The sequence below is a fragment of the Myotis myotis genome, unplaced genomic scaffold (assembly GCF_014108235.1).
Source record: "Myotis myotis isolate mMyoMyo1 unplaced genomic scaffold, mMyoMyo1.p scaffold_m19_p_2, whole genome shotgun sequence".
Classification (NCBI taxonomy): Eukaryota; Metazoa; Chordata; class Mammalia; order Chiroptera; family Vespertilionidae; genus Myotis; species Myotis myotis.
In genome coordinates this window covers 160,254,458-160,274,602 of record NW_023416324.1, presented here as the reverse complement: position 1 = coordinate 160,274,602, position 20,145 = coordinate 160,254,458, and the positions used below count along the sequence as shown (strand labels likewise).

The window sequence follows — 20,145 nt, the reverse complement described above, 5'->3', positions numbered from 1 at the left end:
CTTGTGGGCTTTCTTGTTGTAGTTAAGCCTTGATTGTTGTAGGTATCACTGGGAGGAATTGACCTCCAGGCCAATTGGCTGTGAGAATCAGCTGTATCTGCAGTGGGAGAACTTCTGTGCTGGAGACATGCCTCCGGGGCAAAACTTGCTTCAATGGGGCTTTGGTGCTCACTGAGTCTGCCCCCTGAGTGTGTCCTTTATGGTTCCATGGAGCTGCAAACTGGATGGTCCCACTCTGACCTCTGGGTACATTGGCTCCTGGATCTCTAGGGAGGTGCTGATCTAGCCTCTGCCTTAGGCAATCCAGCAAAAGCCTCCTTGGAGGGCTTGGGCGGGGCTTGTCCCACGGGATCAACAGGGCAGGGCTAGCAGTTATGGCTGCTCTCAGAGGCTCCGCTTCTCTATGTCCCGGTAATCGCTGCAAGCCCCTCCGAGAGAAAGCTGCCCTCGAGTTCCGACCGATGCCAGACAGTCCCGCTTCTCCCCTATGAGTCTGGGTCCCCAGAGACTCGCACAGAACTGAAGCTCAGAGCCTGAGACTCCCTCCCGATTGAAAACGACAACCGTGCCCTTAGCCGCCAGCCCGCTCCGTGTGCGCCTCTGTACCTTAGTATTTTACTTCCACACTGCGCCTCCTCTGAGTCTCGGTATGCTTTTCTCTTTCCTTCTAGTTGTAGAATTTCCACTCAGCCAGCCTTCCTGTGGTTCTGGATGATGTCCATTCCGTCTTTTAGTTGTATTTTTGAAGTGGTTGTTCGAGGCAGCAAACTCCGGTGTTTACCTATGCCGCCATCTTGGTTTCCTAGATATACATTTCTATGCATACAAAGTACTTGTATTTTAGGATAATGTATTTTAGGATTTAGGTAATAGATTTTGGAATTATTTGTGAACATAATTCAGTGTGAATACGTATATGAACTGAGATATCGCTTGACATAAAAATTTGGGAAATTTTGGATAAATAACTATTTCAGCCTTCAAAAGATAAATAAAGGTTACTGTTTAATGTCATTATTCATAGCTGAAACATTTTAAAGTGTTTCTGGAAAAGTTAGGCATTAATAAATTCTTACTGATTTGGATTTATCTTGTAATAAGAATAAAGCTTTTGCTCTGAGCCTAGGAATTCCGTATTCCTCCTTGAGGCCATTTATTTATTTTGGGGGCTCACAATTGAAATATCAGAATAATAGCAGATGATTGATATGAAAATAGAAATTTTTTTACAATGACCATTTAAAATTCTGTGTAGGTTTGGGTCTTTTTGTACCTGAGCATTCACTTGCCTATCATTTTTAAGCTGCAGATATATTCCACCTCTCTAGTTAAATTTAGCTGAGGAATTGTTAGGTACAGGTTATAATTGCTCTTTCTCTTTTCTTCACTTTCTCAGCCTCTGCAATACTTTGACAAGCTTCACTCCTTCTGCAAGCAGTGTTTTCAGTGTGTGTCTTTTATCGCTGTCAACAGGCTCTTTCCATGTTCTGCTGGCCTCCTACTCAGTGAATGCCACCACTGTCTCTACCCCTGCATTAGTGCAGGGATGGGAAAATAGAGCTGGGCAGTCATTGCATTTTTAACACCTATTATATGAGCAGCCCTCGGTAGACCTTTCTTTTATCCTTCTTAGATCTCTTACCTACAGTAAGAGTCAAGTTGCCCTCAAATGGTTCTTGGTGCCTTGATTACTGGCTCAAGGATTAAGTAGGTAGGCATTTCTACAAGTTTGGGTAACAGAAAAAGTGAAAAATACTGTTTTTCATTTAAATGCCACTTTAACATTATTTATTGGACAAATAGCATTATGAATATAACAACGGAATTCATTTAATGAAAAGGAAAAAATGCCCTTAAATTTTGCAATTCTAGTCAACAGTTTTGTTTTTCTGTGTTTCTTTTCAGGCCTGCATATACAGTTTTTACTTTGCATATACAGTCTTTACTTTGTTATAATCAGAGTGGCTACCGGGAATTGAACCGTGACCTCCAGGTTCATGGGTCGACACTCAACCACTGAGCCACGCTTGCTGTGCAGGGTCTTGATTTTTTAAAGACAAAAATAATTGTGTTCTTAGGTACTTTGAATGTTAACCTTTGACATTGGTTTTATATATTTTAATTCTGTTCTAGTTATACATTGACCAATAATTAACCTTCTTTGAGAGTTACCACCAGATTTTAATCATAAATATTAATCTGTTTTATTCAGCTATCTATGTAACCTTGGCAAGTCACTTTACCTCTCCGGGCCTCACTTTCCTCATCTATCAGGTACTGGGTTGAACTTGAACTATTAGATCCTTTCTAGCTCTGACAGCTAAGATTTTCTTAGCTAAAGATCAGCATATTTAAGTAACCCTTGTGGTTCCTTGCTATTTTAGATTAGAATCTTTCTCATGGAAACCTTTAACAACCTTCTAGTAAAGTTAAACTTCATCTTCTTCAGTTTTCCTTACCTATCCACGTGGTTTGGTAGAGCTTTGAGAAAGAATATGGTTTGGTAAAAGTATACTTTTTGGTTTGCTTAAGTGAAATCCTGTGATTGTTGTTTTTTTTCAAGTCATAAGGGAATGACTATTCTCTTGTCATTACATCTTGTATTATTTCAAGTGACCATTGAACTGGGTTCAGCCTTCTGAAAAAGCTTTACATATAAGAATGTTCAGAAGCATATTGAGACAAAATTTAATAAAGTTTTAAAGTAGAAATACTAGTAAAATGTTTTGTTTTTTTTGTTCAGTATTCAGGGTACTTAGGGATTGTTAACGTAAGTTAGCAAAATGTGGCTATAAATATGAGCTCAACTATCAGTTTTATTTGGCCAACTGTTTTACTAAATTCTTTTTTTTTTCTTTTTAAGAAAAACTTACAATGTAGTCTTGCTGGTGAAATATATATTGAACCATCATTTCAAGGCTGCTATAAGCAGTCTGATCTAACGCCTGGAGTTCTATGATCAATAAAAATAATTGGTTGGCAAATTAGCTATTGGAATGCTAACTACAATATGCAGGTTTGAGTGAGTTTCCATGACTTATAATTGACTCATGTGTCATCTTTAGAGAATAGTTTCTAATATTTTTTTTTTTTTCAAAATGTGACAACTGCCCTAACTGGTTTGGTTCAGTGGATAGAGCATCGGCCTGCAGACTCAAGGGCCCCAGGTTCGATTCCGGTCAAGGGCATGTACCTTGGTTGCGGGCACATCCCCAGTAGGGGGTGTGCAGGAGGCAGCTGATTGATGTTTCTCTCTCATCGATGTTTCTGGCTGTCTATTCCTCTCCTTTCCTCTCTGTAAAAAATCAATAAAATATATTAAAAAAAACAAAACAAAAACAAAATGTGACAACTTTTATGTTATCTTCAGAAAGGTTGGGAATACATCATTTCTCTCATGCCTGTATTTTGCTCTCATTCAGAGATTAGACTTTCAGTAACTTTATTCTTAAAGAGTGGAGGCCCCAAAAGTAAACAAATTAAAAGCCTCTGAATATTTGATAAAGCCCGCAAAAAACTCATTTCATTCAGAGGCCTATGGCCTCCATTGAAATCAATGTATTGTTACTTTTTACATGTAAGAACTTTAAGTGGAAGAAGGGCAAGCTGACAGCTGGCCATCTGAAACAGAGAGGAAACGGTAAAACAACTATAATAACAAAAACCCCCAAAAACTGTATTAAGGACATCCAGTAAACTAGAAACTACTACTATAGTCAGAGTCATTTAATATATAGAGCACCTGGTTCTGTTTCTTTCATGTATACTGAGTTATACAACTGAATTGTTTTCTCTCCGTATATTGGTTGTAAAGGAGCTCAGAGCCAAGTTTGTAGTCTGCCTCAAACAAGTACACAGGCCTTCTCTCATCTATTTAGGTATTAATTTCTCCCATGGCTTTAAGATATTTTTCTACCTTTATTTTCCCTATGCCCAACTTCCTATTTTATATTTTTAATATGTATCTTACTGTGTTTTCAGCTTTTCTCAAGTTTTCCTAATGTCTAAGAGGAGTATAGTTCTACACCCAGGGGTTTGAGAGTAAAAGCGAGATAGCCTGCCATAAATTTGAAGTCTCCCCCTTTTTTTGCTTAAGTGTAAAAATGGATTTCTCCAAAAAAAATTTTTTCAGGGAAACATCAATGAACATGCCATATACGTATATATATCCATCCTTTGGCTTTATCTCCTAAAGTATCCATTTCAATTTAGTAAACAGTAAGCATGATTGCACTTAGTAACACTATCTTTTTAGCACAAAGAAAATGCAGTGCCCTCTTACAATTTAGTACATCTTTTAGAAATGCCAACCTCAAATAAATGCAGAGCTTATCAGATAAATGCCATAATTTTGCTATTGCTCTCAGTATAGGACACACATTTCTCTTGTCAGAATGCAGTAAAGTAAGTGTGGTTATGTAAAATGTATTAAAAGTTATTTTCTTGGTGGGGGAGGTGTCAGGTGCTGGCAACCCCAAGAGGTATGGCCAGTTTCCTGTGTTTGGAAAAAAAGAAAAGAGAATTGCCCTCTGTCCCTCCTTTAAAAACAAAAACAAAAAACAGTAATCTTTTCTCTTGAATCCCATCCGTGGTCCCACCCTTCTCTTCATTTTGGCCAGAAATACTTTCTGCTTCCCTACGTTTAAGCTTGTACGCTATGAGAAAATATTTAAGAAAATTTCTGTTTAAAATTAGAATTAGTTTAGTTTCAGAATTTTATTTTTGCTAATGCCAAATAGTTAATGTCTTCTTAAGAATAATGATTTTATTAATTTTGAAGTTATAATTCATGCTTTTATAAGGAGTTCAAGCAGCGTGCAAAAGTAAACAGTAACGTTTTAAAATGGCTCCAAATTCTACTAGTAGAACTAGTTTTCATTAGTGTTAGATAAATATCTTTCCAGAGAGCATTCACTTCACATATATATTAAATAAGGAAGAAAAAGTAGATAGATGGGAGAATCAAGATCTATTGCTCATATTATACATGCTATTTTTCATTAAAATCATGGAGTTAATAACAAATAAATAACTTATAAAACTTTTTTTTTAACCATGAAATACATATTATATACTAAAACGTCCATGAAATTTAACGAAATGATTATGAAAAATTTAGGTTAGAATTATGTTTAGCTATATTTTAGTTATAGGCAGTATCTCTTAATTCTATTAAGGAAATTAGTATTGTCACTTCTTCTTATATCTCTTCCTCAACTCCTTTTTTTTTTTAATCCCCCCAACCTGAGCACATGTTTATTGATTTTTTAGAGAGAGAAGGGGAGAGAGAAACATTAATATAAGAGAGAAACATACATGCCCTCTCATACATTCCCCGACAGGATCAAACCCTCAAACTAGGTATATGCTCCAAGGGGGAATCAAACTTGCAACCTTTTTGATGTACGGGACAATGCTCCAAACAACTGAGCCACACCACCCAGGGCCCTGACTCCCATTTTAAAAAACATACTATTTATTATTGTGGCTTATAAACACTTACACTATGTCCTATAACCATAATTACTGTACTTGTTGGTAATTGTTAAGTTTTATCAATATATTTGAATGGATTCATTGCCTACTATGGGCCCTTTTATCATGACTTCTCCATCCCTGAATTCTTTATTTTGACTTATCTCTTGTTTGACTAAATTTCTGACAGCATGTGTCTCTCAAGAAGGTCAGTCACATTGGCATTATGTGGCAAACCCTTTCATTATTTAGTGATGTTTACCTTTTGCCATTACATTAGAATGCTGTCTTGGCTGGGTATAATATTCTTGAACATACTTTCTTTCCCTTCGACCTTTGTAGTGTTGCTTCATTGTCTTCTGACATTGGATGTTGCTGTGGAGAAGTCTGAAGCCAGGCTGATTTTCTTACCACTTTGTAGGTAACTTGCTTTTTTTGTCTGGATCCATGAAATTTTTTTGTAACCAAGAAATTTCTCGGTTTTACACATTCACTATCACTTGTCATTTTCTGGAACACAGTGTATTTTTTCAGTGCAAATTGAGTTTTTTTCATTTCTTGGATTATATCCTTGAATACATTTACTTTTCCATGTATTAGGTTCTCTACTTTAGGGATAACAATTATCACTGTGTTGGACTGTCTTTGTTTTCCATAATTACTATCTTCTTTCCAGTTGCTTTAATATTTGACTCCACCCCCATATATATATATTTTTTACTTTCCCCTAGATGCAATGCATGCTTTATTTTTTTTTTCTTGCATTATGTTTGTATGGTTGCCATTCCTTTTCATCTTCCTAAAGTGTAAGCTTCCCTGTCCAGTCATATTATTTGCTCTGATATAAATGTTACTGGATTCTCCCTTGCTGCATTTTCACAGTGTTTAAGATTTAATTGTTTTCCTCTGTGAGCTAGAGTTTAAGGATTGGAGTTTTCCTTTTTATATATTCTATACACTGAGGTTAGGGCTTGGAAGAATGCATAGATATTAAAACCTAAAGTTTCAATAATTAAAACATCATATATATGTATTGATATATAAAAAGATCTTCAGGATATTTTTTAGGGAAGAAAAGCAAGTAATAGAACAGTGTGTATAAAATGTTGCTATTATGTAAAAATTGGGGAAAATGTGAATAAATATACCTTTATACATTCACTTACATATTTGCTGCTATATAGCTAAAATATAAACTTGGAGTGAAAGAAGGAATTAATAATTGGTTATATGTGGGAAAGGCCCCTGAGGGGTAGTAAGATGGGTTTGGGAGGGAGACTTTCTCTGAATATCTTTTAATACTTTATAAAAATTTTGAACAATGTGAATGAATTATTTAAAAATGTGAGCTCTTCCTTCTCTTCTGAGATTTAATTCCTCCATCCTGGATTCCTCAACCCTATAGAAAGTATTCCTGTAGGGAACTTTGTACCAGTCCTGCAACTCAGTGTGGGGCCTGAAAAACTTGGCGTTGATGAACTGGCACCTGCTCAGTCACTTTTCCTACATCCCCATCACTTTCCAGGCATGTTTGTCACACTTCAGTCAGAAATTAATATTTCTCTCCAAATGTGGTCCTACTAGTGAAAATTCTCAGAATTTGATTGATTCACTTTTAGGGTTGCAGGTAGAGTAAGAAGTGTCCAATCTTTCCTTTCATGGTTAGCATATTTAAAAATATATGGCATAAAGTTGTACCCCATTTCTTTTTGGTTGCTGCTGGTGATTTTTGTTGTTATTTAATTTTGTTACTTTTAGTAGATCTGGCATTTGGATAGGCAGATTCTGATTTCACTTGTCATCATTTAATTTAATTTAATTTCTGGCACCAACTTTGTGTCTCCTGCCTTATTTTGGTTTGGTCTCCATTGCCCATGTATTGTTTGATGGTTGGAGCTCCTTCGCTGGTTGTAGACACTTCCTACTCTTGCTCCCAACCTTGTTGCCTTTCCTATACCTAACTTTCAACCTGGTCTTTGTCATAGATAGCCAATCTCCCAGCCCTATTCTCCTGGCCCATCTAAGGGCTGCATTGGGTAGGGAGGATTTTCAGTGCTGCCCTGCTTTGCTGGGCTCAGCTGCTTGGGGAATCCGGACCACCCTGGTTCTGGGGAAATAAGAAATCAATTGCCAGATCCACTTTATACAGTTTTTTCTACACACATACACACACACACACATGCCTGTATTTCTTTTATCTGCTAATGTTTTACTTCAAAAGTTCAATACCCTTTTAACATAAATTCCCATAATTATTTCTCAAGTTATAATCTTGCATTGTCAAAGATTTGCACCATTGACAGAGATAGCTTTCTGAAACCAATAGGTAATCAAGCCATTTTCTACTTACAAATGTTTAGAAGCCTTGCACCGTCTTGAGGGAAAAGTCCTAAAAATAAGAGCTATCCCAAAGCAAATGAGTTGTAACCTAAGAGTACAAGTTCCTGAGGGCAGGGACACTGTCTCCTTCACAGTTGTATCCTCAAAATGAAGAACAATATCTGGTATGGCTTGAAGTAGGTACTCTGAAAATATTTTTTGAATTAAATTAATGAATAATAGAGGCCTACTAGTAAATTTTTTGAGTGAATTTTCATCTTGCTGATAAATTGCAGAATCTCCTTTTCATTGTCTGTAAACCAGTGGTTGGTCCATGAGGTCCAAAAGGTTGGCGACCGCTGGTTAAAGGAAACCTTTGGAGCAGCAATCACCAACCAATCAATTTAAGTAATTAGCAGCAACAAAAAACCTGCAACCTGCCCTGGCTGGTTTGGCTCACTGGATAGAGCGTCGGCCTGCAGACTGAAGGGTCCCAGGTTCGATTCCGGTCAAGGGCATGTACCTCGGTTACGGGCACATCCCCAGTGGGGGGTGTGCAGGAGGCAGCTGATCGATGCTTCTCTCTCATCGATGTTTCTAACTATCCCTCTCCCTTCCTCTCTGTAAAACAATCAATATAATATATTTTTTAAAAAACAACACCTGCAACGTAGTTATGTGACCTGACTAGGAAGTGTACCTGCAACCTTTTGGTATATGGGAGGACACTCCAACCAACTAAGCCACCCCAGTTAGGGCAAGAATGTGTTTTAAGATGAAAATTTTCTTAAAATTTAATTGAGAAAAACAAAATACAGAGAGTATAAATGATATAAGTTAAACTGTATTTAAATATATATGTAAGGATTAATATCATTAAAATATTCATGCTATCCAAAGCAATCTACATATTCGATGCAATCCCCATCAAAATACCAATGGGATTCTTCTCAGAACTAGAACAAAAATCCTAAAACTTATATGGAAGCACAAAGGACCCTGTTTAGCTATAGCAATCTTGAGAAAGAACAAAGTTGAATGTATCTGCTTCCTGACTTCAAGCTATATTACAAACCTGTGATTAGAACAATATGGTACTGGCACAAAACCAGATACATAGATCAACAAACAAAATAGAGAGACGAGAAAATAAACTCTCACTTATATGGTCAATTAATTTATGACAAAGGAAGCAATAATACACAATGGAGAAATGATAGTCACTTCAGTAAGTGGTACTGGAAAAACTGGACAAATACATGCCAAAAAAATTTAAACTGAGCAACTTATACCATATACAAAAAATAGACTCAAAATGGTTTAAAGACTTAAATGTAAGATCTAAAACCATAAAATTCATTGAAGAAAATATAGGTAGTAAACTTTTTTGACCTCAGTCTTTTAAAATATATTTTTATTTATTTCAGAGAGGAAAGGAGAGATAGAAACATTAGTGGTGACAGAGAATCGTTGATCAAGCTCAAAAGCCAGGCATGTGCCCTCACCAGGAATTGAACCATGATTTCCTGGTTCGTAGGTTGATACTCAGCCACTGATTGAGTCACACCAGCGGGGTTTGACCTCAGTCTTAGTAGTATCTTTTTGGATATGTCTTCTCTGGCAAATAAAACAAGAGCAAAAATAAACAATTGGAATACATCAAACTAAAAAGCTTCTGCACAGTGAAGAAAATCATTAACACAACAAAAAGACAAGTTACTGAATGGGAGATAGTCACAAATGATATATTTCACAACGGGTTAATATTCAAAATATACAAGGAATTCATACAACTCAACATCAAAAAACATTTACCAGTAAAAATGAGGAGAGGACATGAATTGTCATTTCTCCAAGGAAGACATGCAAATGGCCAACAGGCACGTGAAAAGATGCTCAGCATCACTAATCAGGGAGATGCAAATCAAAACCACAATGAAATATCATTTCATACCTGTCAGATGGTTGTTATAAAAAAGTCAATCAATAACAAGTGTTGTCTAGAATGTAGAGAAAAGAGAACCCTATAGCACTGTTGGTGGGATTGTGAATTGGTGCAGGCACTATGGAAAACAGTATAGAGATTCCTTTAAAAATTAAAAATAAAACTAGCAATTGACCTGGCAATTCCACTTCTGGCTATTTATTTAAACACACACACACACACACACACACACACACCATTAACTCAGAAAGATACAGGGAGGGACAAAAGTAGGTTTACAGTTGTTTGTATGGAAAATAATGCAATAATAAATAATACAAGAATAAACTATTTTGCATACTCAAAACTATATATTTACTTTTATCCAACCTATGTTTGTTGCAGCATTTTTTACAATAGCCAAAATATGGAAGCAACGTTGGTGTCCCATCAATAGATGAATGGATAAAGAAGGTGTGGTACTCATCAGTAAAAATGAAATCTTGCCATTTGCCTTTTTGTTTTGCTGTGCAGAAGCTAAAGGGTCTCTAAAATCCCAAACATTCAGTTATTACAAAGGCTTTACCTCTATTGTTAAGAAACCCTATGTCCATTGGCAGTCAGTCCCTTTCCCTCCTAACCTCCCAGGCCCGGTAGTCTACTTTCAATCCCTATAGTTTGCCTATTCTGGACTTTCATATAAATTGAATCATGCAACATATGGTCTTTTGTCACTGGCTTCTTTCAGCATAATGTTTTCAAGGTTCATCAATAGAGTAGTATATGTCAGTACTTCATTTCTTTTTACTTATTTATTACTTTTTATTTACTTTATTTCTAATGTTTTATTGTATAGATATACCACATTTAATTTATTCATTCATCTGGTGGACATTTTGATTGTTTCCACTTTTGTGTGACTTATGTTTTCATTTCTCTTGGATATATATCTACAAGTAGAATTGCTGGGTCATGTGGTAATTCTGTATTTAACACTTTGAGGCACTGCCAGACTGTTTTCCAGATTGGCTGTACCCTTTTATAACCCCATCAGCAGCGTATGAGGGTTCCAATATCAAAATATCCTCATTAATATTTACATATGGTGTAAGGAAGTGTTCTAACTCCATTCTTTTGCATGTTATTATCTGTCTTTTTTATCATAGCCATCCTAGTGGATGTGAAGGGTAGATTTATGGTTTTCATTTGCATTTCCCTGATGACTAATGACCATGTGCATTCTTTGGAGAAATCTCTATTCAAATCTTTGCCTACATTTTAAATTAGATAATTTGTCTTTTTTTTTGTTAACTTGTAAGAATTCTTTATATATTTTGGATATAAGTCTTCCCTTTGCAGATATTTTCTCCTGTCTCTAGGTTGTCTCTTCACTTTCATGATGTCCTTTAAAGCACTTTAGCTTAATTTTGATGAAGTGTAATTTATTTATATTTTCTTGTGCCTTTTATGTCTTTCATGCCTAATAAACTATTGCTTAATCCAAGGGCACAAAGATTTACATCTGTCTTTTTTCCCAACAGTTTTATAGTTTTAACTCTTCTATTTAGAACTTTGATCGATTTTGAGTTAATTTTTATATATGGTGTGAGGAAGTGATCTAACTCCATTCTTTTGCATGGGGCTATCCAATTGTCCCAGCACCATTTGTTGGGAAAAAAAACAACAACAATTTTTTCCCATTGAATTGTCGTAGCACTCATGTTGAAAATCATGTAACTATAATTCTGGATTCCCAACTTTATGCCATTGACCTTATGTCCATACATTAATGTTTTTCTTTCATTCATTTTACAAAGATTTATTAAGCATTTTTATTTGCTAAGCATTGCTTGACATGTCCATGTTACTTGTTTTGCTTTGGGGAACCAAACCATCCCTCTTGGAGCCCAAATCCTCTTTTTTAAAAATATATTTTTCTATTGATTGATTGACTTTAAGGAGAGAGAAGAAGAGAGAGAGAGAGAGAAACATCATTTTGTTGTTCCATTTATTTACGCATTCAGTGGTTGCTTCTTCATGTGCCCTGATTGGTGATCAAACCTGCAACCTTGGCTTATTGGGACAATGCTCTAAACAGCTGAGCAGAGCAATGCAAATCCTCTTTCAGAAACTCATTCTAACAGTTTACAGCATCTCTTTTTCTTAATGAGATATAAAGTGATTTCCTTTTATAGCCAAACCTATAGAGGCAGTTAGTTATATTTCTGTCTGATTTGTACATGGTCTTCTGGCAAATTGTAGTTTGTCCAGCTATATAAATGTCCAGAACTCTGAGTGCATTTTAGAGGTTTTGATATTGGTCTGGGATAGCCCAGTAAATGTGTTGAAGATGAGATTAGTTTTAAAGTGGAAGAAGGATCTGGGACTATGGTGAGAGGTTCCTGGCAGGTGTGAAATGGCCCACATGCAACTCAATAGATCTAAGAAGTTGGTAAGTCTAGTTACTGCAACAGTAAAGCCAGAGATGGTGGGGGGCTGCTGGATTGTATACCCATAATTCTGCTTTTAGATTTTATTTTAGTAGCAAACCCTTGCCAGTGTAAAGTTACAAGAGAAAATGATGTTAGTAGATATGGCTTATTGCTGGGTTTAAGATGATCTAAAGGAGGCAAGAATTTTATACAGTGGTGGTAGCTGGTCTCTAGATAGAGATTGTGGTTATAGAAATTGAAGGGAGAGGCCAAAGAAATGCAAACTTAGCAGAACTTGAGGAGTACATAAAATAATTAAGTCTGATTCCAGTGTTTTAACTTGAGGACATTGGGAGGATAATTGTACCCATGCTTACTGTAATAAACAAGGTGAGAAGAAATGGTTTGTAAGGATAATAAACTTTGATTTTGCTATGCTTGTTGGCAAAATCTTCAAGTGAATTATAAAAGATACCAACATAACCATTAGATAGTATAACAAGTCTGATATTTAGGAGCTTCCAACATTCATTAGATATAAATACATATTGGAGTATATTTACCACTAAAATTCATATTCATTGTAGGAATAGGGTTATTAGTGGGACATATACCCCAAATATGCAGGTTGATTTTCCTTCTATAGGTGCCTATTCATTTTTGAAACCCATATTATAAATGAACTTTCAGGGTCTAATTTTAAAGGTTAAGCAATGGTTTTATTTTGTGTACCTATATGGTAAGTGTAAAAAATATTTCACTTGGTTAGGCGTAAGAAGAATACCTAGATTCCATGGTTTGCTATTGTAATTAAGCATATTGTTGTTTTCAGGGAGGAAAAAGTTTTTAATATTTACTACATTGAAAAACAGTCTATATAGCAATAAAGATAAGTTTCTGTTTGAAGTTGGTTTTGTGTCCAAACATTAAAATTATAAGGTTTTAGAGAATTTATTTAGAAAATTTACTTCATGTTGAAACTTAGTAAATAAACTTAATTTATTTATCCATCCTAAAATTTCTTTCAGGAATTGTTCCATCTTCTGTTGTCCTGACTTCTTTCCAAGTAATGTCAAGAGTTTTTCTAATATGGGCGGTAACACACAGTGTCAAAGAGGTAAGTGTTCATATAGACTGAAATAAAATAACATCGGCACTAACAAATGCTAGTCAATTTTTCTTTCTCACCTATATGTTATATCTAAAGATGGAGACCTATTTCACGTCAGTGTAGCCCAGATAAAATTCATATTCACTGTAGGAATAGGGTTATTAGTGATAAATGTACTCCCAAAGTGCAATGTTGTTAAAGAGAAGACTGATTAAATGATAAAGTCCTGCAATCTTTGAACCTATGGAGATTTGGAGGTGTACATATAGTCTGCAAACCAGTTATATTGTTCTGGTATCTTGCTTGTATCCAGCACACTAAAATCTAGACAACTGCATCCTTACAGTAGGGCTATTGTGGGAGTAGAGGATATTAATTCATTCCCAGAACAGTCCAATCTTTTTTTAAAATATATTTTTTATTTTTCAGTTAGTATTATAGTAGTTTCAGGTGCACCCTGGTAAATCAAGTACCCATCTGATACCATATATGGTTATTACAATATTATTGACTATTTCATATGCTGTACTTTATTTTACATCTCTGTGACTATTCTGTAACTACCAGTTTGTACTTTATCCCTTCATCTTTTTCACCCATCCCTCCAAAACCCTCCCCTCTGGCAGCCTTCAAAATGTTCTCTGTACAGAACAGTCTGATCTTTATAGGACCAGGAGAAACAAACTTGCTTCCACCCAGGCTACCAGGATTAATGGAATTCACAAATGTGCTGAGTCTATGCTCTTTGCTGGGGAGGTGAATGCTCTTTGCTGGGGGCTTGGGTTAGAGATACCCAGGCAGACCCAGGCCCAGGGATAGTTCTTGCAGGAACTGGGGGAAGAAAACCATCATTACCATAAGTGTGAACTCACAACTAAGCTTTCATTTTCTAGTATTGAGGAAGGAGGTTGTTTTCCTGTATGTTTTTTGCTTTTTAAAAGTCATTTCCTTCTTGGTAATGTCACCTTGAGGTAAAGTACCTGTAGCTACTATGAGGATTCATGTTTTATTTTTTCAGTCCCAAAAACCCATCACCAACATTATTGGATTCTTTGGGGCTCATGAAATGCACTCTTATCCATTAGCATTATTCCAATGTTTTCTTTGCCCTCTATTCTTCTGAAATTTCTGCCAAAACATTTTGTTTGGGGGGATTTATTTTGACAGTTTCATTTGTATTTCAACTGAATTTTAAAAACTTTTTATTGGCATATGGTGTAGATAAATAACAGAAAAATGCACATAGCTAGTGAGTTTTTAACCAGAGTTGATGAAGCTATTATTATTTTTGTAAAATTCATATGGAATTTGTAGATGCCAAGCTTTTATTTTTAAGTTCTCTCATTCTTTGAAGATGTCTAAACTTTCTATGCAGGGAGAATGTGTTCTTTTTTTTTTTTTTTTTTGGAAGTACAACAGTTTATTTCTGTATTACTCAGTTCTTTTTTTTTTCTTTTTAATCTTTATTGTTGAAAGTATTACATAGGTCCTCCTTTTTCCCCCATTAACCTCTTCCAGCCCTCTCCTATCCTCCCCCCACCAGGCCCTTACCACCCCATTGTCTGTGTCCACGGGTTATGCATATATGGATATAAGTTCATTTATTGATCTCTCTCCACCCATCCTCCCCTGCCTTTCCTCCGAGGTTCAACAGTCTGTTCATGCTTCTTAGATTCTGAGTCTGTTTTTGATCATCAGTTTATTTGGTTCATTAGATTCCACATATGAGTGAGATCTTGTGATACTTATCTTTCTCTGACTGGCTTATTTCGCTCAGTATAATACTCTCCAGGTCCATCCATGCTGTTGCACATGATAAGCGTTCATTCTTTTTTATTGCTATGTATTATTCCATTGTGTAGATGTACCACCGTTTTTTAATCCATTCATCTGCTAATGGGAACTTAGGTTGTTCCAGATCTTAGCTATTGTAAATTGCGCTGCTATGAACATAGGGGTGCATATATTCTTTCTAATGAGTGTTTCTTCTTTTTGAATGGTCACATAGCTTAAAAAAAATAAGGTTAAAAAAAACAGGCAAATAAATCCGAATGTAGCCTATTGCTCTTTGTTCTCACTTTTGTTTATGGAGTAAGGGAAAGTTACTTTACTTGTTCCATGTAACCTCTTCACTCATTATAAAACTCTTTTATAAGTCATCAATTTTAATCTATATTTCTTGCTCTCTTACTTTCGTGTGTACACTATTTCTTTTTCGTTTTAAAAACAATTCATAGTTTTAACTTCCCAATAGTCTCAAGTGACCTATTTCTTTCTGATAGTAACTCATTTACATTCTTAAATAGGTAATTATGTACTTTCAATATTTGCTATTGAAAGGTATGTGAAGACAGAGTACTGTCAACTATGGAGTGTTTAATCGGTTTGCCAGTACAGTCAAATATTAATTGTGCAGGTACTAATGCTCCAGCTGATGGATTATTCATGGCCTCTGCTTCTCCTCTCAGGGACCACTTCTCTGCTTCGTGGTCCTTCTGGCAAACAGGCTAGCAAGTAAATAAATGCTTACAAATCAAGTCAGGCAAGTTAGCCATATTACTATTAGCAGCATTTGCCAGGATTTCCTAGGCAGATCATTAAGACTGCTTGACTGAAAAAGCTATTAAGTATCTTAGGATTACAGGTACATGGAGGTGGCCATTGTCCTCAGTAACTGCACTGCCTAACAGATGGATAACCTTGACATTTAGCAGATGGTGTCATATTTGAGCTGTTCAGTAGTTTAAGTTATATATTTGTTACATTTGCATATTAAAAATTATTTCTCTGTAACCAAATTTAACCAATTTCTACTATTATTAACATTGTTTTTTTAAGACTGTAGTACAGTAAATTTTATTGTCTTTCTGCCACCTCTGGTGACACTTTTACATATGCCCTACTGATCAGCTGACTTCATTCTTCGGTAAGTGGGATACACAGCTTCTGCTATTCCAGGATCACAGTTTCTCCTCATTTTCCTTTTCTTTGAACAGAACTCATTCATCATTTTTTTTTTAAAATTTTCACTCAAGGGTATTTTTCCATTGATTTTTAGAGAGAGTGGAAGGGAGAGGGAAAGAGAGAGAAATATTGGTGAGGGAAACACATTAGTGGTTGCCTCCTGCACAAGCCCCAACCAGGGCCCCAGTTGCGGGGGAGCCTGCAACCAAGGTACATGCCTCTGAGCGGAATTGAATCTGGGACCCTTTGGTCCCCAGACCGCGGCTCTATCCACTGAGCCAAGCTGGCTAGGCCTTAAAAAATATATATATATATTTCAGAGAGGAAGGAAGAGGGGAAAGATAGATAGAAACATCAGTGATGAGAGAGAATCATTGATCGGCTGCCTCCTGCACCCCCTACTGGGGGTTGAGCCCACAACCTGGGCATGTGCCCTTGACTAGAATCGAACCTGGGACCCTTGGGTCTGCAGGCCGATGCTCTGCCCACTGATCCAAACCATCCTGGGCCATCATTTTTTTTATGCACCCTACCCCAAGTCATTGATAGTAACTTGAAAAGCCTGTTTCTGTGGTATTTCAGAGGCCATCGTCTGTCGCCTTTCCTCAGCCCCTTCTCTTAGCCAAATGCTATTTTCCTGCCTTAGAGTTTTATATTAGCTATAATTCATTGTGTTCTATACAACATTACAGATGACTTCCCTACCAAATTTCATTATTTTGTTTCCTGAAATATCTTTAAAATATCTTTATTTTCCTTATATTCAGCTATGTTTACTTTAATGGTGGGAACCACATAACTAATGCATCAGGAAATCAATTCATAAATAGCTGCTTAGTAAAATGTACCTCACTTTCTCATAGTAATGTTCAGATTCTTTTCATACTACTCTACTTTCATTCTCTGTTTCTTCTTAGCTCACAGTGCCCTCTGCAGTGGATGAGATCGCTTCGTGTTCACAGCATTCCATGTGGACTTGGACTCTTGCTCCACCCCCTCTGACCAGCTCACATTTTCCATGCTCATTCCCTTGTTTTTCTGTAATTGTACATGATGTGCTAAGGTAGAGCCTATATACCTTTGAGAACTCAGTACTTACTTTTACCATACTTGAGGTATATTTTCTTTTAATAGGTCCTCCTGACTTGTCATTTTAATTCTCTCCCCCATGGTAATGCTAGTCCCATAAATGTCACCATGTACATTGTAGAGCTAAAAGGTGATGATTTTCTTCTGTGACATGTTAGGACCCACCCATCAGCTAGTGTGACACCTTGATTGGCAGGATATTAAAAGGAAAAATGCGGTCTCTATGTTCAAAACCTCTTCCTTGACCTAACATAACATAACCGTCCTACTTCTTTCCTTTTGAAGAGAAAAAAGTAAAGCATAAAGCTTCTGACAAAAACAAGCTTCTGGTGCAGTGGGCCTGGGAGATACAGGAGAGAACAAGCAATTGTGACTAACCTCTTTCCTTTCCACTGTTCCCACCTGTCTCCCAGACCTGAACTGACTCCTCACCCCTTAACCGAGCTGGCCCTCCTGCTACAGCAGGCCTTCCTGGGCGTTCATTCCTCTCATCCTCTGCTGGAGTCTGTTCTTTCTCTTCAATTGATGTAAAACAAGATTGAGATCTTTCAGCATGAACTGCAGTAGAAATGCCACCCCTCAAAAACAGACAAGTTCACAGGATACTTGTTCTTCCTTGTCTGAAAGTAGCTAAGCCAAGCCCCAGATCCCTGACACACACGTAGACCACAGTCCCTTTCCCTAGCCCAGCCCTCCACGTTGTCTCCTGAGTTCTTAGTGTGAGATCAGAAGTCCCTGGTCACCTCCATGGGCAGAGTTGAGAAGGAAGTTGCTAGACTCACTGTGGCTTTAGCCCAAGTGCATCGTACTTTACTAAGGTAATTTACATGAAATAGAACTATATACTGGAATGCTGAGTCTTCTCTCCTTTCTTTCTCACCCTGTCACTAGTAGGGAAAGGGATGTTTCCCGCATTCCTCTGGAATGTTCTGTGAGTGCTCCTGATTTCACCGGTCAGCTGTTTCCTACCTCTTTCTGGCATGCTACTGGGCTTTATGACACTGAATCTGTCATTCTTGCCAACTTCTCAGCAAGATGCTCACAAAAAGATTATAATCAGTGTTTAAGAATGTTAGTAACCTCCAGTTTTTTTATTATTATGCTGGTTTTTGTTTGATGCATTGTAGTTTACAGAGGGCTGTATTAAAATATATTATGACCATTCACTCTTGACCACTGTCCCTAGAGGTGGGTTGTAGCTTCCTCCATTTAGAGTTTGGAATCCAGAGCAGCAAAGTGACTGTCACTCACCCAATAAATGGCAGAGTTGACTTCCCACTGCATCAGAGTATCCTTCTCACCCTTTATCAATGTGCTGGAACACATCCTTATTTTCACCGGCTCTCCATGCCTTGTCCTGTATGGAGTTGAACACCCCTGTCTCAGATCCAGAGCACATTTCCTCTTTAATATTTCTGTTATGCCCCTGGCATATTGAGAGATGACTCTCCAGTCAAATCATTTATCCCTGAAATGCACACACCAGCTGGCCCTGTGTGCTTGTCTGCAACATTTTGCCTATTTGCTCCTCTGGAGTTTTTTGTTGTTGTTGTTAAGTGCCCAAGTGGCTCTGTGATGAATTCCTGCAAGTAGTTGGCCTCTTTCCATGAAAGTTTCAAGACTTTTTTAAATTGGGGTTTATGGACAATTTGGAACAGAATTACCCAAGCAAGTTTATTAAAAATGCACATTCCAGGTCCCGTCCCACACTTGGGTGTGGAGCCAGAGAATCTTCACCGTTATTAAGCTCCTCGGATAATTTTATGAATTCTGCGGTTTGAGAAACACTCTGAGATACTGTATGTTGTGCTGTAACTTTTATTTGACCCTTCTCTTTTCTTGATTTTTCTTCATGTTTCTACTTAATTTATATGAATCCTAAGCAATGTTTAGCATTTGTTTCTACGTTTAAGAGCTATCGTTTCATTCCTGAAGAACAAAACCCTTCAAGTTCCGAGAGGCAGAAGGAATCTAGCTGCTTCACTTGGGGGGTGGTTGCTGGGAAGAGCACTGTCCTGTGCGTGTGCGTCACATGGCCTGGCCACAGCACCCGGCAGTGTTAGGTCGTTTCCACCTGAGCAGATATTGTGCAGACAGCTCTCTCCCTGGGACTTATCAAGAAATGTTACCCTCCTTGTACAGTCTTATTGTGTTCTTTGTAATTCAGACTCAGTAGTCTAGAACATGGAGGCTTAGTGTCCCTAACTTACGTGAGGCGTTAATAATGTTTTTGACACTATCCTGTGGCTTAGGACATAGCACTTTTGTTTTCTCAGTCTTGTTTTTCTCATCTGTAAAACGGTAACACTATTATCTGTCCTGCTATGTCAGAGTTTTTGTGAAGATTAAATGAGAAAAATATATTTAAAACAAGGCAGCAGTATTTAACAACCAAGGTTTCTAGCATGTAATTGTTGCTGAACAGCTTCTAAATCCCTGATACAGCAATTTCACTGTGGAAGGAATGCTACTTCCTTCATAGATGGAACACAGGTTTTTTTCTTCTTCCTTTCCTCTTCTTTTTCACTCTTACTAAAATACTGAGAAAGGTAATATCCTGGCGCCCACACTGCTGGTCCTGTTGTAGTTGCATTCAGGTCGTTGTGGGTCCTCCATCTGGGATCACAGTGTGCTCGTGATTTTCCACCTCCTAAGGTTGCTTTCTTGTTGGCATTTCCTGTGGTTGCATTCGCTTGTGTCCCTAGCAGGTATCCATGAGCATGGCGTCTCACTGAGGCAGGACGAGTATCTTCTTGTCCTCCTCCATCAGGTGAGGAGCTGAAGTGCTGCCTGCGTCTGGGCACATCATCTCTCCTCAGGCATCATGCTTG

The 20,145-nt window shown here is 37.2% G+C and overlaps 1 protein-coding gene and 1 long non-coding RNA gene across 3 annotated transcripts in view; both read left to right on the top strand.

Moving 5' to 3' along the window:
- Positions 1-20,145, top strand: part of HACD2 (3-hydroxyacyl-CoA dehydratase 2) — an 89,479-nt gene that overhangs the window by 40,722 nt on the left and 28,612 nt on the right. The window contains exons 1-2 of one of the 2 annotated variants that reach the window (XM_036348048.1): positions 10,150-10,192; positions 13,179-13,267. In XM_036348048.1, the coding sequence (XP_036203941.1) occupies positions 10,180-10,192; positions 13,179-13,267 (102 nt within the window). In that variant the 5' untranslated portion in view covers positions 10,150-10,179. Of the gene's footprint in view, positions 1-10,149; positions 10,193-13,178; positions 13,268-20,145 lie in introns of those variants that run through there. The other variant, XM_036348047.1, reaches the window with a different exon arrangement.
- LOC118675395 lies at positions 1,835-10,151 on the top strand. Its single transcript, XR_004973886.1, has 3 exons — positions 1,835-2,274; positions 5,818-5,896; positions 10,124-10,151. It is a non-coding gene; the product is annotated as an uncharacterized LOC118675395 (long non-coding RNA).